Source organism: Epinephelus fuscoguttatus, linkage group LG14 (assembly GCF_011397635.1).
Source record: "Epinephelus fuscoguttatus linkage group LG14, E.fuscoguttatus.final_Chr_v1".
In the NCBI taxonomy this organism is placed as follows: Eukaryota; Metazoa; Chordata; class Actinopteri; order Perciformes; family Serranidae; genus Epinephelus; species Epinephelus fuscoguttatus.
The window spans coordinates 24,097,691-24,123,710 of NC_064765.1; the positions used below are offsets into that span (position 1 = coordinate 24,097,691).

The following is a 26,020-nucleotide window of genomic DNA, read 5'->3' on the forward strand; positions in this document are numbered from 1 at the left end:
AATGTATCGCTGCTTGTAAACACACTGCACCACTGTAATGATGTCATATTTTATCAGGGATGTGTTTTGCCTACTTGGAATAAGACAAACACTGGACATGGGTTGTTTTAGATCCTTAAAAACAGCATCATTAACACCTGCACCTGATCATTAATATTTCATTTAATAATGAGACAAAAGAGGGTGTCTCTGCAGCATATTACCTTCACTGTCATCACTGTATCATCTCTCCAACAGTTCAGAGCTGAAACACTGAGAGCAAGACAGAGAGACAGAATTCACTGCTGGGCTACTGGCAATATGAAATCCATGTCTATAGAGCTGTGAAAATTGCTTATGGCAGCCTAATTGCAGTTATTGTAAATCTAGACTGAAGCTTTAATGAAATTTCTAATTTTAATAGTTTGTTATTTATATAGTCCACATTTACTGACTCTATCCTTGAAGGACCCTGTGTTTCCTCATCTGACATCACAATGAAACGCCTCTCCTCAGCAGATAACTGGAACTGTGCCATCAAACAATGATTTCCTCTCGCTTTGTGGGGAACGAGAATGCCATTTTGGCGGCATTCATGGCCCTAAGTGTAAAGCTTCGCAAGCGTAGTTCTGCAGGATATTTATGATGACCATGATCATTTTGAATTAATTCATATACTGACTTACATATGTCCAATTCAGAATGTAAGCAGTACTCACAATAAGAGCTGCTGACTCTTCAGCTGCTCTTTGCTTCATGAAAGCAATCCAAAACAATGAGCAGAAAGATGGGGAATCTCTCCGCAGGGCTGAAGGAAAGGGTTTGGTATTTCATTTGGTATACAAGAGTCCTGAAGTTAAATTTCATACCTTTGAAAGATCTTTTTAAAAGACTTTTAAGACGTCATTGCCTCTTTGACTTTGAGTCCAACCATTTGTCCAAAAAATAGCATATCCCCATTCGCTTGATAGTTTAACACCTGGAATAGAGGAGCCAAAACTCTATCAAACTGCACTCAGTCAGTCAGTGAGCACACTAGTTGCCGTCCGTCACACCTAAAACCTTCCTATTTATGACTGAACTGAAAGCGAAAAACATCTATGCTCTCTTCAAAGCCAGACTCCAATACTAATGTTTGTTTTCTTTTAACAAAAATGCATGTGTTTCGGAAGCAATGAGCATATGACTGGATACATGAGACTTGGATTATACTGCACGAGTAGTGTGAGACTTTAAAAATGAATGTTTTGATACTACTTTTGCAGTATCGAATGTGGTCCACAATCATTAACCTGCCATTTTCTGTGGAGGCAGGTGATAAAAACAAAGTTTTCTTCATGAATCCAAGATAACATGGCATCATTAATTGATTCACAAATGGTAATTTTGTGGGTGAAATATTCTTTTAAAGGGAATACTTTGCTGATTTTCAACCAGCTCTGTATCATAACAATGTAGGTAGTATGTGTAAATGAACTGTCTAACCTCCTTCCATCTTAGCAGCACCCAGATCTCCCTGCTCATCTCTCAGCTCAGTCCACTATGTCATGTGTTTCACAATCCCCTTTATTCCTATCAAAGTTACTCAGTGGCGCATGAAGCCAAAAAATTCAATGTTTCGACTGTCACTGCAGTGACAGTCGAAACATGTCAAGGTAAACTACATCTCCTTAAAAACTCATTGTCTGAAAAAAAGAAACCTTTCAACACTCAATCTAATTTGAGTAGACAAAATGAACCTATTTACACTATGAAGCCAAAAAAGTTCAACTGCTGAGTATAAAATTACCCAAATGATTGGAACTGCTTCTACTGTGTACGGTACAGCAGGAACACAAGAGACTACCGCTGACCGAGCCGACTACTTCTGGTTAAGTGCGCTGCTGACTGGAATGATTTTGGAGGTTTTGATGCTCAAAACAAAAATGTATCCACTGATTCATAGACGTCTCTTTTACTAAGTCAATGAGAAAAAGTCTTTTTGGGCCACAGGGCATCATTTGATGTGATGTATTTACACCACTTGGCGACTACCAAAAACTAGCTTCAAAGTGATTATATCATACTGTTTCTTGTATTGTAAACACAGAGGGTGAAAACACTGACATCAAATGGTAAAACTAAGAAGTGCTGATAACGTATGAACCAGGATTCTGATACTGTGTTGCCTTTTACTTGCCTTAAATGTTGTCTGAAACATATTTTAGCTCACTGATTAGCTGTTACACAAGAATGTTGTTAATAGCTGGCTATTGTATTGTTTCCTGTGTTAAAACAGACAAGCTGGCATGATGTCACCCACCAGCAGGAGCCCTTATAGGTCCGATGTGGCGCAGTGCATTCTGGTAGTTGTAGGATTTCTACCTCTTGAGCAAAGGCAACTGCCACAGCCTTCTGCCTCTATTTTCTCTGGTCATGTAGCGTAGCACCAATTTCAGCAGTAAAATACTACTTAAAGACTTTTAAACATTTCTAAGGCTCTAAATTGTTGCTGTTTCTCAGCTTTTGATATTTTAAGACCCTACAGACACCCTATAATAACATTCCCATCAGCCCAGCTGAACTTTGTTCAATGCTAACAGCAAATGGCTAATGCTAACAGCTCTGCGACTGGTAGACTTCAGTATCACAGTGTTAGGTAGTGCCTTGCTCTTTACTTTATGTGTATTTTTTCTGATACAAAGTTCAGTCCCATAACCAGTTTATTCAGCCAGTTTTAATTACATTATGGCACTGATGCAAAGCACTAAAAACTGCAAAAAATACCAAACTTTTCATTCCAGGCTTTTCAAGGCCCCCTCCTCCCATTGGGGCCCTGGGTAATCAGTCCAACTTTTAACCCCTACTACGACGCCCCTGGTGATGCTTTTATTCCAGTCTGGATTCGCTGATGAATCTTTAAGCATCCCAAATGTCTGAAACTGTCCCCACACTGGTCACAGACGTGAGGTTTATCTCCAATGTGGATACACTAGTGGATTTTAAAAAGTGTAGACTGTCTGAAACCTTTCCCACACTGGTCACACACAAAAGGCTTTTCTCCAGTGTGGATATACTGATGACTCTTGAAGTCCCCTAACTGCCTGAAACACACCCCACACTGGTTACAGACGTGAGGCTTTTCTCCAGTGTGGATACGCTGATGAATCCTCAAGTTCCATGGGCGACTGAAATTCTTCTTACAGCGGTTACAGTGGTGCTGTTTCTCTGTAGTTCGGGTGAGCTTATGTTGGTCCAGCTGTTCTTCACTTATACTCTCCTTGCCCTCACCATGGGGTCCTTCTAGGTTTTTGCAGGCGTGTTTCTATGAAGTAAAAAACAAATGGACAGAGAAAGAGACAGTCAGTCACAAGCAGAAGAATATAAAATGGAATCCTAATTTGTAATTACTTGCAATAAAGTTGTTCTATACACCGCAAGTAGTGCCTAAGTAAGAAATTATCAAATTCCACACAGTAAATTACTGTAAAACTTCAATTAAAAGCCAAGTCCCAATTAAACACCCAGTCCCTTTTACTAGCCTGGTGTGGCGACACATTTTGTCTCAATCAGATGCCTGGTCTGGTTGCTGAGCAGCTCATTTAAGAGAAGATTAGTTAGCTATTTATAAGTCACACATACACATAGAAATGTTTAAACTTTTGTGAATAAGGAGTAGTAAGAGCACCAAAGAAGACATTTATTTATTGAAATTTACTGGCCTGAGTAAACAAGAGAAATGTGTGGAATTTGATAATTTCAGAGTCAGAATATCTGTCCATTCCTCAATTACCTGGTAAGTTATTCATATTCCTTCAAATTTCAACAAAAGAATCAAAAGGTTTTTCATAAAAATAAATCCAAGGTGTAAGTATTGTTTTATCTGGATAAAGTGGTGTTGTGTCAGTATGCCGGGCGCCGTAATCCTCTGGTGCCATAAAACCAGTGATGCCCTGTCTGTCAGAGCTAGATCAAATAAATGATTCATAATTGATATGTTATTCGAAGCCTAATCTATAAACAAGTTATATTCTATCCATCCATCCATCCATCTTCTAACCGCTTCATCCTCTTGAGTGTCGCAGGGGGGCTGGAGCCTATCCCAGCTGACACTGGGTGAGAGGCAGGGTACACCCTGGACAGGTCGCCAGACTATCACAGGGCTGACACATAGAGACAGACAACCATTCACACTCACATTCTCACCTATGGACAATTTAGCGTTATCAATTAACCTCGTCCCCAACTGTGGGAGGAAGCCGGAGTGCCGGAGAGAACCCACGCTGACACGGGGAGAATGCAAACTCCGCACAGAGGGGTTCCCACACCCGGGATCGAACCGGGAACCCTCTTGCTGTGAGGCGACAGTGCTAACCACCACACCACCGTGCTGCCCCACAAGTTATATTCATACTGGTTTATATAAACAATTTGATTGCTGAGCAGTTTTTGTGTGAAAGGAATTAAAGGCCTGTCCCAAATATAACTGGACATTGTCACCTGCAGTGCACCCGTGACTCTTATGCATAGTTAGTCTACACTGCTATTTATTTATATTCATATTAATTTAACCAGTCATTTATTCCCTTATGCACTTTAAATACCAGACGCCTCTTAGTCCAGGGCTCCTTTTATTTATCTGTATATGTATATACTATGTACACATATGTATACATGTGTGATGTGTATGTATCTTCTATAACTTGATGTGATGTGTATGTGTATGTGTATATATATATATATATATATATATATATATATATATATATATATTGGCAACTTATTATCTCTATATTTTTACACTTGCGATGTGTGATATGTATATATTTTTTATCTTTGTATTTTTATATCCTGTAAGTGTATGATGGCACCTTGGGGCTGGGAAAAAGCGCAATTTTGTTCCCATGTACTCTGTATGTGGAAATGACAATACAGATACTTAACTATAGACCTGTTGAGTTCAGTGATTTAAGCAATCAATAGCTGGGGCTACTAACTGAAGTTTTACGGTATAAGTTATAGTAACTTAGCTTCACTGATGAACTCTTTTTGCAGCATGTGTTACTCTTCTTTTTTACCACATATTTTTCCATCTGAAATTATTACAGTATTAATTACAGTAGTAATTATTATTTACAATTATTATTTACAATTACAGTAAAACTCGCCCAAACACATGAATAAATAACCATCTGTTTCACTGACCTTGAACCATAAGACGGATAGCATTAATCCAGTTGCAACTCTGAAAAATAGAGGTATTGTCTCTCACTGTGCTTTAGGGTTTGCCTTTTTTAAAAAACTGCAGCTTTAAAATGAACTAATGAGTTGATTGCACTAAATACCAACATGTGTTTTAGAATGTAAAATACATAAACAAAGATGGCTGGTTCCTGGGTTGGTTCCTCTATCAGTGTCTTGTGGTGAGACACTCAGTGGTGTAGAGGGTTCCCTGTACCATAGAAATATAGTAGTATTTCTGCAGTGTGTACTCTCCTGTGTAGTCCATGTAGCACACAATATGTTTGTGCTTACAAATGTCTGAATGAGTGTGATAACAGCGGATATAAACCAAGGCTTGTGCAGGACCTGGGGAGGACAGAGGGTGTGTGTCTGTCCCTCTGTCCTCCCCAGGTCAGTGAGGAGGCGTGTAGCCGGGCTGTGGAGAGCTCAACGCGGGCGCTTGGAGCCTCGGTCCCGGACCAGCAGAGCAGAATAGCGACACTGCAGTATCTCTTATGTGGAGCCGTGTAGTAATGAAGGACTGCCGCTTAAAACATGTCACTAGAAAGAGTACCTCACTAGCTCTGAGGGAAACATGCAAGTTGTAAAGTCTAACCTGAGGAGTGTTGGGCGACTAAACACCTGTTTTAGACTCAGAGACACTGAATACTGACCTGAAAGACAAACACAGCCGCGGTGTAAGATGTCGACAGGCAAACACAGCTCAGCTCAGCTCCTTTAAAATAACCGCCGAGTGAATAAGAGAGAAATGACTACTTCGTCCCGTCCTCTACTTCTTCTCCGGAGTTTTAATGGCGGTTGACAAACCAGTTTTTAGGTGCATTACCGCCATCAAGTGGACTGCTGCTGGACTGCAGTGTAGCGCAGTAGATAGGCAGGAAACAAAATAAAAACAAAACACCTAATTTTTCTCTATAATTCCTGTTCTCACTTAAGTAATAAACTAGAAGCTGACGTACTTTCCTATTGTCTTGTAGGCAATCTGCACCTCCAGAGCCATATTTATTAACTCCTGTATTTATTTTACGTCTATTTTTACTATTTTTGGCACTGGTTTTTGCTATTTGCTCCTTAAACATTTCTGATCTTGATTTTTTTTTAATATTTTGACTGATACTAGGCCCAGTGTGTGACCTTGATCTGTGGAACCCTGTGGTTGTTCTGGTTGTTACTGGTTTGTGAACATTAACTGTTGTTACTGTAATATGTGTTACTCTCATTCAAAACATTCTCTGACACAAGAATTTCCTTCAGGATAAATAAAGTTATATCGAATTGAATTTTCTCCAGTCAGCCCATAACTTCCTTCATTTTTCATCACATCACCTGCAATCTATTGGTATGTTTGACAGTTTCCAGTTTGTTACGGTGACTAGATGACGTTGGGTTCTCATGTCACCCTCATGGAGTCTGTTTCTGACAGTTTGGTCAGAAACATGCACACCAGTAGCCTGCTGGAGGTCATTTTGTAGGGCTCTGGCAGTGCTCTTCCTGTTCCTCCTCGCACAAAGGAGCAGATACCGGTCTCTTGATGTCTTCTCCATGCTCTTGAGACTGTGCTGGGAGACACAGCAAACCTTCTTTAGTATGGATGTGCCATCCTGGAGAAGCTGGATGACCTGAGCAACCTGACTGGGCTGCAGGTACCACTTCATGCCAAGGATACTAGCAGAACGCAAAACTATAGAAGAATCAGGAAAGAAGGATAAGGAGAGAGCAACTGTCTGTGGCCACCACATGATAAACCGTAAGTGATAATATCGTAGGCAACTGGACTTGCTTGCATTTCTTGAAGACGTTTCGCCTCTCATCCAGGAAGCTTCTTCAGTTCTAAATGACTGGTACGAAGTTGCAGGCTATAAACCCTGTGTGGGTGGGAACCCTTGCGGAGTCGTTAAGGTCACAATGACTGTGACCTTAACGACTCTGAAACTAAGAGCTCACATGACCCCTACGAGTCTGCAAGGGTTCCCACCCACACAGGGTTTACAGCCTTCAACTTCATACCAGTCTTTTAGAACTGAAGAAGCTTATTGGATGAAAGGCGAAATGTCTTCAAGAAACGTAAGCAAGGCCAGTTGCCTACGATATTAGCATTTAGGATTACCATGACCTAGACCTAAACCATTCCCTTTTTGGGTTGTCTTGCTTTTGCCTCTACTTTGCACCTGTTGTCACTTTCATTTGCACCAAAGCAGGTGAAACTGACTCACAATCACTTGTGCTTCCTAAATGGACAGATTAATAGTTTAATTGACTTGGTGTTATACTGTGACCATTAAATCTTCCCTTCATTTTTTTGAGCAGTGTTTACTAGCTGTGGGTGATATGAATGCTGATATCTCATGATAGTCTAGAGAATGTTGAGATTTTATAGGGCCTGGTCACAACACATCACACACCTGTCTCCATGATATTAAAAGTTAGTACATCTGAGTTGACTGGTTATGATAATCACAAACAAAATTGGAAGTTTGATTGGTTAAGACTTGCAGAAGGACCTCTGGCATTATAGGTCAATGACTGATAAGAGCCTAAGTAATACTGGCACAATTCTTTGTGGCAATATTAACTGTAAGAACCAAAATGACAATAGTTATCTATGTATAATGTATGATAAAACTGCAAATTGCCACATAACTGCAGTAAATCATTCAGCTAGAATAGGTCTTAACAACATAATCTCAAACCTGGTTGGAATGAATATGTGTCTGAGCTTCATGTAGATGCCAAAGAAGCTTTTAAAAAAAAATTAGGAGGGGTGTTATCAGGAAAAGGCAAGGCATGGTCCAATAAGAAACATGCAAGTGCTATGTTACAAGAAATAAGTAGGCCGTGGGGGCAAATTCCATGGCCGATAAGCTTCAGCAGAATAATGTCTGTGAGTTTTGGGAAGAAGTTAAGGTTATCAGTAACAGTAGGATTAACTTGCCATCGAGTTTTGATGGGGTTACTGGGTCTGACAATATTGCTGAACTGTGGAGAAAACAGTTAAATGTGTTAAGATGCATTGTTTTTTTTTTAAGAACTACTAATATAACATCAAAATGTAATGAATGAATCCTTTAAACTGCTGTTTCTGTAAGCAGCTCCACTGAATGTCAGCACGTGAGGTGCATTAAGATTCAAGGTAAGGCCCCTTTATCTTTGACTGAAGCATTAAGGCAACAACATTCAAGCTTTGTCTGAGATTTGTGATCAGTTATGTGAGTTGCAAATAAAAGGTCTTGGTGGACAAAGCACCCCGGGCTCACAATGAGAGAGGGCCCCTTTTAAAAAGATTGATAACTCTGCCAGGCAAACTGAATCCTCTGCATGGTTGCATCGCATTAATTAAAGGTCTGTTTACACATGCAAGTTGGGCCAAACGAGTAAAGTGCCGAAGCAACAGCATTCCTTCCACATTATCTCCGCCACCGATGCCCAACATTTCCACAGTGCCTTGAAAAAGAGGAACTCACTGAGGAGGAGGGATGACTTCCAATAATTGGAGTAAGAGCTGGATTCACTGGAATTCTGTGTATCACGTGAAAACAAAAGCAGTCGTGCACAGAGTGGGGCTTTGATGGCGATTGCAGTGTTTACACTTCCTGTGTTGCCATGAGCCCATGTGACAGAAGAAAGGGGGGAGGCAGGGGGTTTCACACAGGGAGAAAAGGAGCAAGGCACAAGAGTGTGAAGAGAGATGGAAACAAGAGCGTGGGTGAACACAGTGAAGTTATAGTAGCTGGAAAATAAGGTAAGAAAGGGGCATTATTTCTTAACTTATCATTATGATATATTTTTATTAGTAAGGCATGAAGACACATGCTTATTGCACAACGACTTTCTTTTTCTTTTTAAATAAAAACAGTACCAATATATGGGTGTCCGGGATGGTTTCAGTATTTAAATAAGTATCTTCAAGTTAGGCATCTTTCAGTGGGTGTTATTGTAAATGTAAATGTATTCTCTTTAACACTAAAATTTCTTGGACAGTTTCCAGCCTGTGTTCCTGTTTTGGGGGCTTTTCTTTGTGCCAGTGCCTTGTGATAGCTTTCGTACTTGCTGCAAGCAAGACTCAAGTAAATATCTTTTCTCATCACAGCACCTTTAATGTACCCGTGATGTATCATAAGGCAGGCATTTGGGATTTTATATCCCAAGGCATTTTTAACAGCCACATGAGTATTTTCCCATTATATGACCTGATCCTTACAGTTCCAAAAAACATGGTCAGCCTCCCTGTTCCCACACAGCCTCCAGTGGCTTTGCTGTACACCCAGCAGCCTGCTTTTTAATTTGGCTGTTATGAAAAAGCGGGTTAACATTCTTCCAGCAGAATTCCCCCCCTTGACTAGGGTTCACACTAGTCTCAACAACACGAGAACCCTTCTGTTTGTATGCTGTCACAGTCCCCTCAGTCACAACTTTCCTCTGGTTCTGACCTGATGTCTTTTCTGAAATAGTCCCTTAACTGCATTAACCTAAAAAAATCTGTATCTTCCAGACCATACTTTATCTTTAGCTCTTGGAAGCTCACAAATTTGCCATTTTCTGAAACTTTACACATTGCCATCATGCATTCTTGAACATTGTCTGTATACTCAATCTTATACAAATCACCTTAGTATGTGTACCCCTCTTTTTAAGTTGTATTTTCCCCACGATAACAGTCCATATTTCTAGAGTAATGTCTCAGCAATGCCATCAAATATTTGTCCCCCACCAGGATCTGAATAATGACTGTTAAAAATAGGAGGACTGAAGCTGATTAGGAAATTGGCTGAGTGGTTGCACAACACTATTTAGGAGGATTACATAATGTCAGATTATTGTTTACACCTGCAGATGTACATATGTTGACATATCTGCAGGAAAATAAAGTAATAACTGCTGAATTTTAAAGATTACACCAACTACACACAATCAGTTGTAAAGCTATTTTTTGTAGCTACTATCTGAGCCCGGTCTCACTCTGAAGTTGTCGAAATCCCACACTTGGGCAGCGACTTGCGGCATCGTAAAACAATGAAAAAGGCGTCATTAAAGGCCTTTAACGTCGGCATGATACACAGCTGGTTGCCATTATAGTTTATTCGCACCGGACGGCGTCAGGGGGAAATGCGGCGGGACAAGGACGAAAGTTTAGGTGGTGAAAGTCCAAGTGGGGCGGACAGGAGGGATGGTGGATGGGTCCAACAAACCACAAGTGTCACCCGAGAGAGCGGTGTTCGCATCCCGTGAGATACTAAAGCAAAACCCTGTTCTTTTTTCCTAAACCTAATCACGTGCTTTTGTTGTGTTTGCTGTTGAAGGGAAAAAAAAGTCAATTTGCTGCATTGTACCAACGTAGTGCGTTTATTTTGAAAGAGACTGTTTGTAAATGATTCATTTCCTGTGAAAACAGAAGTGTATTGTGGAAGAAGACAATGCACCTAACAGGCAAAACTTGACAGTGTCCCAGAATGTCAACAACCAACGCACCCAGGGTACCTTGCACTTTGTATGTGAACGTGGAAACCAAACGTCAATATGTGACAAAGTTGGAGTGAGAATATGTTGACTATAAGGGGTTTTCAGGTTGGTAGTCAATGGGGAAAGTGTTTTTCAAACTAAAGATTAATTTTTTTTTTCTCTTGCAGCACTTCTTCAAGGCCAAATCTATACTCGGTTCTCTTAAAAATCCCCTCCAGACATGTTTTATACTATATAAAACATGTCTGTTTAGAACAGTAATGTGTGTCTGATGTGGGTTTTACTTAAAAAAGTTAAATTACTTGGTAAAAAAAAATCCAGAATATGCAAATATTTTTCATAAAAAAATTAAATGCTGGACATAAACGTTCTTTGAAAAGAAGAAGAGGAAGTACTCTATGCAGAAATATTTAAATCCATTTAATAAATCAAAATTATCCAAAAAGCAGCAAGACCTCATATTTAAGAAGCTGAAACCATTAAATGTTTTTGCACTTAAAAAATGACTTCAACAATCATCATATTTTAATGATTGTTGAAGTCATATAAATTTTTCTTTCTTGACTAATTGTTATAGCTGCCCTTTCATATGTATTTTCATATGATTCGTGAGCAAAGTTCTGAATTTGTTAAGTAACTAGTAACTAAAATTATGAAATAATTGTAGTGGAGTAAAAAGTACAAGATTTCTCTCCAAAGCAGTGGTTCCAACTGGTGGGTCATGGTCCAAAAGTGGGTCGCAGCTCCACTCTAAATGGACCGCAAGTGACTCACAAATGTGTCAAGTTTGAGAAATCACACTTCATTTTTATGTACAGTGAATTTCCAGCACAGAGCTTTTATTTTGAAGTGCTGTTTTCTGCTGTAGAGTGAGTAACGGACACCTACTTTACAGAGACAGCAAACTAGCTTGACAACACTCTAATATAGTGGATGATCGGTAGGTTGGTAGGTCGATAGGTCGAAAGATAGGTCAATAGAGATAGATAGATAGATAGATAGATAGATAGATGAGTCCTATTAAAGTACTGATTTAAAGAATAAACAGAAACTGCATACAGAGCTGAGGTGCTTGTTTAGGAGCGCAAAGTAAAGTTAAATAAGTACCCAACTAAATTAAAAGCACCCCAAATTTGCACCTCAATACATTACTTGAATGTTGGGGACGCATTGTTAATTAAAATGGATTTCAGAAATAATTAATGATCATTAAAAATACTGGGAGGAACAGTGATGCAGTGGTCAGCATTATCGCATCACAGCAAGAAGGTTCCTGGTTTGAACCCCGTAGTGGGGGAGCCCTTCTGTGCAGAGTTTGCACATTCTCCCGTGTCATCGTAAGTTTACTCCAGGTACTCGGGCTTCCTCCCACAGTCCAAAGACATGCAGGTTAATCTGTGACTCTAAATTGCCCATAGATGTGAATGTGAGTGTGAATGGTTGTCTGTCTCTATGTGTCAGCCCTACTGTGGTAGTCTGGCAGTCTATCCAGGGTGTACCCCGCCTCTCGCCCAGTGTCAGCTGGGATAGGCTCCAGACCTCTTGTGACCCCCAACAGGATAAGTGGTTACGGAAAATGAATGAAATTGACCATGTCAGAAACAAAGATGGAAGGATTTTGGAGTTCTTGGCACAGTAGGGGTTGATGAATCATTCACCCTTGTACAATACTAAACAGACAGCAAGTATGATTGACGAAAAACTTTTATTCAAAGAAAAAGAATAAAGAATGAACAAAAACTTCTTCATTTGGAAATCTGCAACGTGCTAAAAGCAAATGAGTGGGTTTATGAGTGACTTATAAGCTGCTTATATGAGATACATTACATAAAAAAGGAAAGTACTCAAACTATACAACCTAATACTGAATTGACTGCATCTATGTATGTGTATAAAAGTCTAATGAAGAAAATCTAATACTTTGTTGTTAAAGTATTTGATGTTCTTTGTGTGACAGGTGAAAGACACAGCACTGTAAACACACAGTGTTTGGACGAGCGCGACAATGAATGTGACAGAAGTCTACAAGGGAATAGCCAATATCTATAATGAGGGAAATGTCTCTGGCAATGGAAGCATGGGGCTCTTCAACATCCCCCCCTCCATAAACAAAGCAACCAATATCTTCTCCATTGTCGTCCTCTTCATCACCATGATATCCCTTGGCTGTACGATGGAGATTTCCAAAATCAAGGTCCATCTCTTAAAGCCAAAAGGAGTAGCCATCGCACTGCTGGCCCAGTTCGGCCTCATGCCCCTGACTGCTTTCTCTCTAGCCAAAATGTTACAGATGGAGCCCGTGAAGGCCGTGACTGTGCTGATCTGTGGCTGCTGTCCAGGGGGAAACTTATCAAACATTTTCTCCCTGGCCTTAAAGGGGGATATGAACCTCAGGTAAACCCTCAGTCATGGATTGATTCCTGTCTTGTTGGAAGATTACAAATGCATTCAATCATTAACTACTTAAGCTGGGACAGCACAATCGGTTGTCGTGTTACAGACTGTTGATGAACCGAATGTTCCTTTCAGGTATGACAGTTTACTAATGATTCTTTATTCTGTGATACCATTCAAGCATCGTGATGACCACCTGCTCCAGTGTCGTAGCACTGGGTTTGATGCCTTTGCTGCTCTATATCTTCAGCCAAGGCTTCCCCGGTCTGGAAAATGCTGTACCATACACTGGCATCATCTTTGCTCTCGCATTCGCCCTGGTGCCTTGTGGCATTGGCATTGCCATAAATCACTACAAACCAAAGTATTCATCAATCATCATAAAAGTGAGACTCCTAAAATGCATTTTCTGTTAAAGACAGTCCTTTCTTCATAGCAGACATTAGTTGGGTTTCCATCCACCTATTTTTATTCACATTTTCGACAATTGCGAAAAAAAAAACTTGAATGGAAACGCCAGAAATTTGAAAAAGGTTTTAACGCTTGGAGGGGGTGGAAAAGTCAGCGTATCGATATTAGGAAAATGCAACTTTTGGCAATGGAAACAGATTTAGCGAATAAACGATGACGTAAGCTACCGGATCCTACTTCTACTTCACTTCCACTCCATGAGTCCACAGTTTGGGAGTGAAGTGCTGCTGGACAACTACTTCCCAAAAGTCCTTTATGCGCCTACGTTCCCATACACACGGACAACGACGCGATGGTCCCCTTCTCCCAATTTCTAACAGTAGTACTCTGGTCAGTGAGTGTAGTCTTTCTCGTTTCTTTTTCAGGACACTTATATATGCTGACAACACTGATATGAGTGTGATGAGAGCTCTTGGAATAGCCAAGAAGTTCCCAAGGAGTCTCTCCATCTCGTTGTAGTCATGGATGTGCCGGTAGTTGTTTACATTAGTTGTGGACATGAGACGCTCTCAATGACGTCATCTCACGGCACCCTCTTCTTCTATGGGTGTTCTTTTGCATTTTTATTTTTATTTTTCACGAGAAGCGCCACCTACTGCTCGACCTGTTGACTCCCAATACTCGCAAAACTTTAATGAATGGAAACATGCATAAATTCGCAGTTTCTTTTGCGCATTTTCACAAAATTCGCTTAAAATTTTCAATACATTTGGATGGAAACCCAGTTATTTTTGACATATCGTAGGAGAGAAAGCCAGCCTTTCAGTGCTACACATCCTGCCTTTTGTAAGAAAGAGGTTTTTTCCCACAACTCATCATTACATGGCATGGTTATAATTTGTGGTCCAAATACAAAGGAAGCCATAGTCCTTTAAACTAAGAGCAGACTTGAAGGTTGCAGATACGTTTTGCCACATTTGTGAATATGGAAGAAAAGCGGAGGAACATGTTTTGGTGCTGATGTTCACGTACCAATTAGGGGAGATAAACAGACCCCACTGACTCATATCACTTTCTTGACAGGCTGGTCTCGGCATCCTGATGGTCTCCTGCCTTGTAGGGTTCACCCTGTTTGGTATTGTTGTCAAAGACGTACTGTGGATGGTTCTAACACCTGATTTTCTGGTTGTGGCTGCACTGATGCCACTGATTGGCTTTACGCTGGGATATGTCATGTCTGTCGTATGCAGACTCAGTCCAAAGTAAGTGATTACACGCTAGATGTACCTTTATCTGAGTTCCTTTCTTGGTTTTGTTTAATTTAGGGATTTATGGTGGCCTTAAGAGGTGAAAGCATCTAGTATTTCATGAGAAAAATGCATGGTACGGTGCTATGCCATTGCTCCAACAGCCCAAAATTCTGAAACCCCATTAGTCTGAAAAATGTTCCATTGGACCAAAAGCCCATTGCTTCAAAAGCCTGTTATCCCAAAAACAAATGGCCATTGCTCTGAAGTCCCGTTTCTCCAAAAACACAAAGTTTCTGCAGTTGTTTACCAACCCATCCCTGCTTTTCCAGCAACTTTTGTACCCCTAAACGAGGGTATTTTGTTGGGTGTAAGCCAACGGTATGTTTATTGGGTTAATTTAGCAGTCTGTAATGATTTGGTACGGTGAACGATAACGCAAATGCTAATGCTAGTTTGCTAACTAGCTAATTTGCGGTCGTCATCTCCGGAGAGTGATCAACGGCCGTGTTAGGTTTGAGACAACACTACCCTGTCAAAATTTGCACACTACGCCAATGAGTACACACTGCACATAGCATACTACATAGAAGTATACTAATGGAAGTATGTGATTTGAGAAACACCATAAGACTATAAAACTCTAGGAAAAACAGTAGTTGGCTCCTGTATAGTTTCTTTGTTTAAAAACTAAAAGAAACAAAGGCACCTTCATACAGAAAAGAAAACTTTACAAGAAACAGTTTACAAAACATAAATTAAAAAGTAATGTAAATGTAAGTAATGTGAAAGCAAATAATGTACCTCGCCAGACTGGAACACGGTTTCCTCACACAGTCGGAGACATGTTGGTGACTGGAATCTATATGTTTAAAGAATCACGTTAATATTACATTGGGCGCTGGTGGCTTAGTGGCAGAGCAGGCGCCCCATGTGCAAAGCTGTTGCCGCAGCGGCCCGGGTTCGAATCCAACCTCTGGCCCTTTGCTGCATGTCATCCCCTCTCTCTCTCCCCCTTCATGCTTACCTGTCCTGTCCACTAAAGGCAAAACGGCCAAACAATATTTTTAAAAAAATAAATCAGTACTCATCATCAAATAATGTAACATGTAATAGTCAGCCCCTCGCATAAGCCATTTTTCAGTTTTATAAGTACCTTTACTTTTGATAACTTAGGGAGATTTTGCTAAAAATACTCCTCTCCTCACCTGTCCCTTAGTATTTCAAACTTCAGCTTCTTAAAATAAGCGGAGAAAAGCTTTAAATGAACAACTGAAACCTGCAAATTCTGTTATGTCAGTTTCTTTCTTTCATTAGCAACAAGTGCATTTGAGTATAACATTCAAATAATGTAATATAAAAACTAATGACTCTCCTCTTTTTAGATGCAGCAGGACAGTCTCCATGGAAACAGGGTGTCAAAACATCCAGCTGTGCTTTACCATCCTAAAAGTGGCCTTTCCCCCTGAGATCATTGGACCCATGTTTTTTTTCCCAATGTTATACTACATGTTCCAGTGTGGTGAGGCCCTTCTGCTGGCCCTGTGCTTCAGATGTTACCAAGCATTCAAGCCGCCATCTGAGGGTAAGTGTCCCAGCTACCTGTGTGCTTATGCAGAGTGAGATCAAAGGATGCAGTGGTCTAATATCTCCCTTCTTTTACACAGACGGTGTTGACATTAAAGGGGCAATCGAGGAAAAACAGAATCCTGTGAAATGAGGATGCAGCAATTCAGCATCCTCGCTGTCTCCATATCATCTACACATTCCCCACTCAGGCCTTAGATACTGACAGAAAGACTGCTGAAACATGTGCAACTAATATTACCTAGTTATTGCTTACATAATCAGGTCTATATAATGTTTACTACAGGTAGTGCCCGAAGTAGGAGGTCAATGATTGAAAAATAATGAAGTATTTATATTTTTGTATTCAAAATATCTGATGTAAGATTGAAATTTGCAGTTTTTATGATCTGAGTATGAATGAATGAGTTTATGAAATCTACTCAAGTGTCAATTGTTATTTTTTAATTGGAGAGTTGAAAAGCAGTCTGATGAAAAGGAAGGTTACAGACACCCCAAATAGTATTTAATCACAATGGTGGCATGGTATATATACGTACATATACATTATATATATTTTTACATATCTTAAAATACCATCTTCATGATTAAAATAATGGCCTTGGGGTTGTATGCCTTCGCTGACCAGTCAAATTACAGTTAAAGTTTACATCCAAGTCTGTTAGACTTACATATAGCCATGACAGTTGGCAATGCTTCAAATAGGTTATGGATCTTGCGGCAAAGAAGCTAGCTGAAGTTATGCGGTTCAATAATGGCCAGAGGAGTGTTTTTGCATAACATTATGATGCCACAGTGAAGTTAACCTTTGACCTTTTGGATATTTAAAATGTCATCACTTCCATTAGACATTTGTGTGAAGTTTTGTCATAAGTACATATGAATTTTCGAGTTATGGCCAAAAACATGTTTTGTGAAGTGATACTGACCTTGACCTTTGACAATCAAAATGTAATTAGTTCATTCTTAAGTCCAAGTGGACATTTGTGCTAAATTTAAGGAAACTCTCTCAAGGCCTTACTGAGATATTGCGTTTAGGAGAATGAGACAGATGCAAGGTCACAGTGGCCTTGATCTTTGACCACCAAATTCTAATTAGTTCATTGCTGAGTGCCAAATTTGAAGAAATTTCCTTAAGGAGTTTTTAAGATAACACATTAGCGGGAATGAGTCCAGTGCAAGGTCAGCATATGAATTCTTGACTTATGGCCAAAAACACCTTTTGCGAGGACACAGTGACCTTGACGTTTGACAACGAAAATCTACTCAGTTCATCACAGAGTCCAAGTGAACATTTATGGCAAATATGAAGACATTCTCTCAAGGCCTTCTTGAGATATTGCATTCACAAGACTGGTACGGACGTATGTACAGATGGACAGACAACCCGAAAACATAATGTCTGTGGCCACAGCTATAGCCAACATGGAGGCATATCAACAAAAACTCAGTTTGTCAGTCCAAAAATAAAGTCAGTCAAACAAAGTTAACACTGACATTACACTAATCTGTACACTTGCTCGTTTTTGTGTTGGACCTACCCAACCATATTTACAGCGTACAGTGTAAGCAGCTCCACTGAATGTCAGCATGTGAGGTGCATTAAGATTCAAGATACGGCCCCTTTAACTTTGACCTAACCATTAAGGCAACAACATTCTGACTGTACTTCTGCATTTTTGTATGCCAGCCACCACATGGAAGTATTGACCACCACAGACACAAAGAATATAAAAGTGGATCAAGCGAGAGACCAGTCCATCTTTCAAACTTCGACCAAACTCCAAATGGTAAAACTTTCTGATCAAATGTAAATCAAGAGTCTGTTAACATATCGCCCCATTTCTTATCTAAAATGTCTTCAGAAACATATTTTAGTGCACTGTTTGGCAGTAGTATGAGAATTTGTGAACAGGAAGTAGGTGCCACATTGTTTCCTGTATTGTAAAAACAAAGGCTGAAAAACACTGAGATCAAACGGGAAAACTAAGCACTGTTGGTGAGATATGAACCAAGATTCTGTTACTGCATTGCCTGTTTCTCACCTAAAATGTTTTCATAAACACAGTTTAGCTCACCATTTAACCGTAATTCAAGGTTGTTACCAGCTGGCCACCATGCAGCTTCTCTACCTCTTGAGCAAAAGCTGATGCACCCCGTCTCCTCTGTTGTCTTTGGTCCACCAGACCATCTTTTCAGCAGTGATAGAGAGCTGGTTGATGGCTTGCTCCTGTAGTTGACTGCAGGGTTGACACTCACCATGTTGCCATGCGCCCATGTGACGGAGGGGGAGGAGGGCAGGGGATCCACACACAGAAAAAAGGAGCTGGGCACAAGGATATGAGAAGAGATGGAAACAGGAGCGTGAGCGAACACAGTGAAGTTGCAGAAGCTGGCTGGAAATTAAGGTGAGAAAGTGCCTTGCTTTCTTAGCTTATCATTGTGATATCTTTTGATTAGTTAGGCATGAAGGCACATGCTTTTAGAACAAAACAATGGCTGCTTCAAACAGTAGAAACAGATGTTTGGATGAGTGGGAAATTGGTAAAGTGGTTGCACAACACTCTTTGGAAATACAGGAAGTTATATAATGTCAGATTTACATCTGCAGATGGAGATATGTTGACACCTCTACAAAAAATAAAGTATTACACACACCTACACAGAATTAGTATTAAAGCTGCTTTGATTGTTGCATGTATAGGGGGTTTTGATGTTGGTAGTCGATGTGGAAAATGTTCTTTAGACCACAGCTCTCCTAATGATCGCCTCCAGACATATTTTCATACGTATAAAACTACTCTGTTTGGAATAATAATTTGTGTCTGATGTGGGTTTTCCTCAAGAAGTTAAATAACTTAATCAGAAATCCAGAATATGCAAATATTTTTCATTAAAAACTGCTTCTGAAAAGAATGGAGGCTTTAACTTTCCACATCAAACTTGTGTAAGCTGCATACTGGACTGAAAGTGGCTGCCACACCAGATGTGATGACACATAGTCGCAATCATTTTTTAAAAATTTTTTTTTTATATACTTTATTAATCCCCGAGGGGAAATTCAATTTTTGTTGTCAATTACACACAGGTCCGAACACACACATGCACAAACTGGACCTATACATGCACTAAGTGGAGAGATGTCAGAGTGGGCTGCCCATGACAGGCGCTCTGAGCAGTCGGGGGGTTCGGTGCCTTGCTCAGGGGCACCTCGGCAGTGCCCAGGAGGTGAACTGGCACCTCTCCAGCTACCAGTCCACGCTCCATATTTTTGGTCTGGATGGGGACTTGAACAGGCAACCCTCCGGTTCCCAACCCAAGTCCCTATGGACTGAGCTCCCTACACATACATACACACATGTCTCTCTGTGCTCCCCTCAGCAAACAGCAATCCAATGAAAGTCAGGTTTGGAGTAAAGCTATTGTTGTAGCTGTAAACTGGGAGGGAGTATTTTGATCATTTCCTTAAGTAAATTAATTTATATCAAATTGTAGAAAAACTTGATAGCAAAAGTCTTGCATTGAAAATGTTACTAAAGTAAAAATATGTAAGTACAATTAGGGTTAAAAGTAAAGGTGCTCAATGCAAAAAAATCACTTTAATAAATCAAAAATAATTAATGTCCCTATATTTGAGGAAATGTTTTGCATGGAAAACAACAATTATCGAAACTACAACATTTTCCAAAAAGAAAAAAAGAAAGAGAGATTGAGATTAAGATATTTCTCAAATTTAAGGGCAGTACTTGAGTAAATCAACCTCTATCACTGGATGAAACCAGCTCAGCAAAATAAAGAGCAAGTCATTCAGTTACATATATTGGTGGCAAAACAAAATAATGAGTTACATGGCAGTTCCAGATGCTGTTATAGTTTAACATCACCCAGCGGTGTCAGAGGAGAACGTTACGGGACTAGGACCAAAGTTAAGGCGGTCAAAGTCAAACTGCAACAGGCAGGAGGGGTGGTGGATGGGTCCAACAAACACCAACTTTCAGAATGGTGTTCGCATCCCGCAAGATTGTAAAGCCAAACCCTGTTTTTTTTCCTAAACCAACCACGTGCTTTTGTTGCCTAAACCCAACAATGTGTGTTTGTTGTTGACGAAAAAAACCCTGTCAATTCGTAGTCTTGGACCGACGCACATTGCATGTGGACGTGAAAAGTCCATGACGCTGTCAGAGTGAGAATGTGTTGGCCATGTGGGCCAGATTTCTCCTTAGTCATTAGTTCAAGGTCCCACAGTTTATTACATTAAGCATTATACTTGCGTTTGGCCACGTCGTCGAGCTAGTTTGCTGTCTCTGTCAAGTAATTGTCAATTAGTCACTCACTCTACAACAGAAAACAGCACTTCATAATAAAAACTATGTGCTGGAAATTTAGTGTGTGTGCTTTTTTTTTTTTTTTACAGACTTGACATGTTTGCGAGTAATGTACGGTCCATTCAGAATGGGCATGTGACCCACCAGACCCACTAGCGCACTGCCACTGAAAATAATTCCCACGAATTCCCTCAATACTGAAATGACTACATTTTTATATATGTATAAAAGTCTAGAATCCATTACTATAATACCTTTGCTGGTTAAGTATTTAATTTGCTTTGTGTGACAGGTGAAATCCGCAGCACCATAAACGCAGTGTTTGGATCAATGCAACAATGAATGTGACGGAAGTTTTCAAGGGATTTGCTAACATCTCCAATAATGGAAATTTCTCTGGCAATGGAAGTATGGGGCTCTCTGACATCTCCCCCGTCTTAAACACACTCGCCAATGTCTTCTCCATTGTCGTCCTCTTCATCACCATGATATCCCTCGGCTGTACGATGGAGATTTCCAAAATCAAGGTCCATCTCTTAAAGCCAAAAGGAGTAGCCATCGCACTGCTGGCCCAGTTCGGCTTCATGCCCCTGACTGCTTTCTCTCTAGCCAAAATGTTACAGATGGAGCCCGTGAAGGCCGTGACTGTGCTGATATGTGGCTGCTGTCCAGGGGGAAACTTATCAAACATTTTCTCCCTGGCCTTAAAGGGGGACATGAACCTCAGGTAAACCCTCAGTCATGGATTGATTCCTGTCTTGTTGGAAGATTACAAATGCATTCAATCATTAACTACTTAAGCTGGGACAGCACAATCGGTTGTCGTGTTACAAACTGTTGATGAACCGAATGTTCCTTTCAGGTATGACAGTTTACTAATGATTCTTTATTCTGTGATACCATTCAAGCATCGTGATGACCACCTGCTCCAGTGTCGTAGCACTGGGTTTGATGCCTTTGCTGCTCTATATCTTCAGCCAAGGCTTCCCCGGTCTGGAAAATGCTGTACCGTATTTTGGCATCATCTTTACTCTCGTGTTCTCCCTGGTGCCTTGTGGCATTGGCATTGCCATCAATCACTACAAACCAAAGTACTCAACAATCATCAGAAATGTGAGACTCCTAAAATGCATTTTCTGTTAAAGACAGTCCTTTTATACAGCAGAGATTTTGACGTGTCATAGGAGAGAAATCCAGCGTGCATGCGTAATGCCAGGACCCTGAAACTGCAGCAGCTAAATGGAACTCAGTACATTCATTTGACTATTTTCACCTGTGCTTTTACTGCTACACATCATGTCTTATGTGATAAAGCTCTGTCGGACACAAAGTGTTTCCCACAACTCACCACTTCATGGCGTGGTTATAATTTGTGGTCCAAATAAAAAGGGAGCCACAGGGGCATCGGTGGCTTAGTGGTAGAGCAGGCGCCCCATGTACAAGGCCACAGCGGCCCAGGTTCGACTCCAGCCTGTGGCCCCCTGCTGCATGTCCCTCCCTCTCTCTCTCTCTCTCTCCCCCTTCACACTTAAGCTGTCCTATCAATTAAAGGCTAAAACACCCAAAAAATATCTTAAAAAAAAAAAAAGTGAGCCACAAATCTTTAAACTAAGAGCAGACTTGAAGCCTTCAGACGATATCTGCTACATTTGTAAATATGGCAAAAAAGAAAAGAAACATGCTTTGGTGCTGAGATTAAAGTATTTGGGGAGATATACTGACCCCATTGATTCTCGTAACACGTCTCTTTACTTTCTCGACAGGCTGGTCTCAGCATCATGGGTGTTATCTGCATCGTAGGGACAATCCTATTTAGTGTTGCCTTCAAAGACATACTGTGGATGGTTCTGACACCTGATTTTCTGGTCGTGGTCACACTGATGCCAATGACTGGTTTTATGCTTGGATATGGCATGTCTGTTTTATGCAGACTCACTCCACAGTAAGTGAATACACGCTAGACGTATCTTTATTTGAGTTGCTTACTTGGTTTTGTTTAATTTCAGGATTTATTTTGACCTGAAAAGGTAAGTGCATTGAGTAATTCATGAGAAAAAATAAAGAAATAAAGGTCACTTTGTGAAAGTTTTTTTAATGCCTCTGTGCCAGCAACAGCCTGCTTTATAATTCATCTATCTGTTCGTCCTATTGTCATCATTACGATATCTCAAGAACGCCTTGAGGGCAGATTCGCTTGAACTTAACAATGAACTGATTAGATTTTGATGATCATAAGTCAAAGGTCAAGATCACTGTGACCTCATCTGTCTCATTCTTGTGAACATGACATCTCAACAACAGCTTGAGGAAATTTTTTCAAATCTGGCAGAAATGTCCACTTTTAGTCATGGGTGACCTGATTAAAATTTGGTTGTCAAAGATCAAGGTTACTGTGACCTTGCATCTGTCTCATTCTTGTGATTGCAATCTCAATAAGGCCTTGAGAGTTTCCTCAAATTTGGCACAATGTACACTTAGACTTAAAACTGGACTGGTTAAAATTTGTTGGTCAAAGGTCAAGATCAGTGTGAGCTTACAAAATATATTTTTGGCCATAACTCAAGAGTTCAACACTAATTATGACAAAATTTCAAACCAATGTCTAATAGGTTATAATAATGAAGTGATGACATTGTATATCCAAAAGGTCAAAGGTCAACTTCATTGTGACATCATAATATTCTGCAAAAACACTTTTCTGGCCACAATTCAACATCATATCTCAGGAACAGAGGGGGAGATATTTGGTCAGATACTGAACTGGTCACACTAATTTTGAAACTGTGCTGATTGTATAGATCTTCTGTGCTGCTAGGGAGGAAGATGTGTGAAAAATTCATATTTTCACGGTAATAGATGAATAATTTTAATGCAACTTGAGCATTTTGCAGAGGCATACAACCGCAAGGGTGTAATTCTAGTTTGTTGTTCTTTTATGCCGTATTCCCCCTGCATGGTACAGAACCATGCCAAATTCTGAAGCCCCATTGATCTGATAATTGTCCCATTTGACCAAAAGCCCATTCTTAACAGCCTGTTTTTCCCAAAACAAATGCTAAATCCTTCAAAGTCCCGTTTCCCTACAAAAAAATGTTTTTACTGACCCTTCATGGCGTTTGTCTGCCATTTTTGAGCCACTTAACTCAGGTGTTTTTTCAAACACAATGGGTTTTTGGTCCAGTGGGACATTTTTCGGACTAACGGGACTTATGAATTTTAGGCTGTTGGAAAAATGGGCAGTCCTCCGTGGTACAGCATGGCTCTAACTGACTTTTTTGGATTTCCATTAGCAAAAGCTCTGGATAGTACCTGGTACTTTTTGGTACCATTTCAATTAAAGTTCCAAGCAAGCGGAGCTGTTGCTAGAGGGTGGATTGGTCAGAGAGAATCGTCACTAGAAATGTTTCTTGCACGACAAAATACCTCTTGTACAAACCTGCCATTTTTAAATACCAAGCTATCATCACCTGGAAATTAATTCTCTTGTCAATTCATTTATTTCATTAGCAACAACACTAAGTAATATGTAATATTAAAACTACCTCTTTTTAGATGCAGCAGGACAGTCTCCATGGAAACAGGGTGTCAAAATATCCAATTGTGCACGACCATTCTAAAAGTGGCCTTTCCCCCTGAGATCATTGGACCCATGTTTTTCTTCCCCTTGTTATACTGCACATTCCAGTGTGGTGAAGCCATTCTGCTGTTCCTGTGCTTCAGATGTTACCAAGTATTCAAGCCACCAACTGCCAGTAAGTGTCACAGCTATCTGTGTGTTTCTGCATAATGAGACCAAAGGACGCAAAAGTCTAATATCCCCCTTCTCTTATACAGATGGTGTTGACTTTAAAAACGGGACCGAGGAAGAGATTACTGCTATCAAATGAGGATGCACCTCTCACTCTCTCAAAATTAGTGCATTTCAATCTTAGATCAGATATTTTGAATACAAAAATATAAATACTAATAATATGTAGGTGATACTATGACTTGAGTATGAATGAATGACTGAATTTATAGTAAGTACTTAGGAAGTACTCTGTGTGTTTGAAGTCAGAGCAGATGACTGTGACATGTGGGGTCCTACAGGGATCCATTTTGGGACCCATCTTGTTTAATCTCTACAGGCTTCCATTAGGCAGAATCACACAAAATAATAATGCAGTCTACCATAATCATGCAGATAACTGGTAAATATACATATCACTTTCACCAGGTAATTATGGACCTGTAGAACGCCGGTGTCACTGTACTGAGCAAATAAATGATTGGATGCGTCTACATTTTTCCTCCAACTCAACAGGGATAAGACTGACATAATTGTCTTTGGCCACGGAAAGAAAGACAGTGTCAGCTGTCACCTTGAATCCCTCTCTCTTAAGGGTCACACAAGAAACCTTGGCGCTATCCTGGACTCAGATTTAAATTTCCACAGCCACATCAAATCCATAACGTCATCTGATACCATTTAAAAAACATTGCAAGAGTCAAAGCAAGACCTTGATAGGCTCACCTACGCCTTTATTTCCAGGAGATTATATTACTGCAGTGGTCTGTTTGTATGATTTTCAAAACAAGCTGTACGGCAACTTCAGCTTATTCAAAATGCTGCTGCTAGGGGGACCTGACAAAAACTTGGAAATACGACCACAGTACTCCAGTCCTAAATCCTTACACTGATTACTTGTAACTCAGAGAATTGATTTCAAAATTTTGCTGCTTGTGTATGAATTACTTTGTGGCTCAGCACCCAAATATATCTCTGACATGCTTGTGACATATGAACTTTTCAAGACCTTGAGGATATCTGGGGCCGGCCTACTGACTGTCCCAAGAGTCAGGACAAAACATGGTGAAGTAGTGTTTTGTTATCATGCAGCACAAACCTGGAATAACCTCAGATATACCAGATATGTTATACAAGCCCCGACTCTGAACATTATTAAGTCAAAGCTAAAAACATCCCTTTTTTACACTACCTACTCCATCCTGTAATGACTGCAACCTCATTTTTAAATATTTTTTTTATCTTTGCACTTCTTGTCTGCACTTTTGCCATTTTTAATGGTGATTTTTTTTTTTTTTTTTTTAAAATTGTAAATAATTTATTAATTAATTTTTATCTTCTTTTTTTAAGATATTTTTTGGGCATTTTTAGCCTTTACTTGACAGGACAGACAAGTGTGAAGGGAGGAGAGAGAGAGGGAGTGACATGCAGCAAAGGGCCACAGGCTGGAGTTGAACCTGGGCCGCTGTGGCAGCAGCCTTGCACATGGGGCGCCTACTCTACCACTAAGCCACCAACGCCCCAATTTTTATCTTTTTTGCCTTTACTCTTTTCTGTATCCTTAATTATGTTTTATATTTTATTGCTCTGTAAAGCATGTTGAATTTCCG

At 40.1% G+C, this 26,020-nt stretch overlaps 1 protein-coding gene across 4 annotated transcripts; it reads left to right on the forward strand.

Annotated features, from left to right (window-relative positions):
- Positions 1–8,797: 8,797 nt before the first annotated feature.
- Positions 8,798–25,700, forward strand: LOC125900583 (sodium/bile acid cotransporter-like). 4 transcript variants are annotated; one of them, XM_049595674.1, is made up of 8 exons: positions 8,798–8,941; positions 12,617–13,053; positions 13,235–13,439; positions 14,548–14,726; positions 16,097–16,296; positions 16,379–18,088; positions 18,485–18,706; positions 22,387–22,524. In XM_049595674.1, the coding sequence occupies exons 2-6, from the start codon at positions 12,665–12,667 to the stop codon at positions 16,429–16,431; spliced, it is 1,026 nt and encodes a 341-aa protein (XP_049451631.1). In that variant the 5' UTR covers positions 8,798–8,941; positions 12,617–12,664; the 3' UTR covers positions 16,432–18,088; positions 18,485–18,706; positions 22,387–22,524. The 4 variants fall into 4 exon arrangements, with proteins under 4 accessions (XP_049451631.1, XP_049451630.1, XP_049451628.1 ...); XM_049595673.1 differs by lacking the exon at positions 22,387–22,524 and adding an exon at positions 20,916–21,057; XM_049595671.1 differs by lacking the exons at positions 13,235–13,439; positions 14,548–14,726; positions 16,097–16,296; positions 16,379–18,088; positions 18,485–18,706 and adding exons at positions 21,532–21,736; positions 24,176–24,375; positions 24,458–25,700 and having other exon boundaries at positions 8,802–8,941; positions 22,387–22,565.
- The last annotated feature ends 320 nt before the right edge of the window (positions 25,701–26,020 follow it).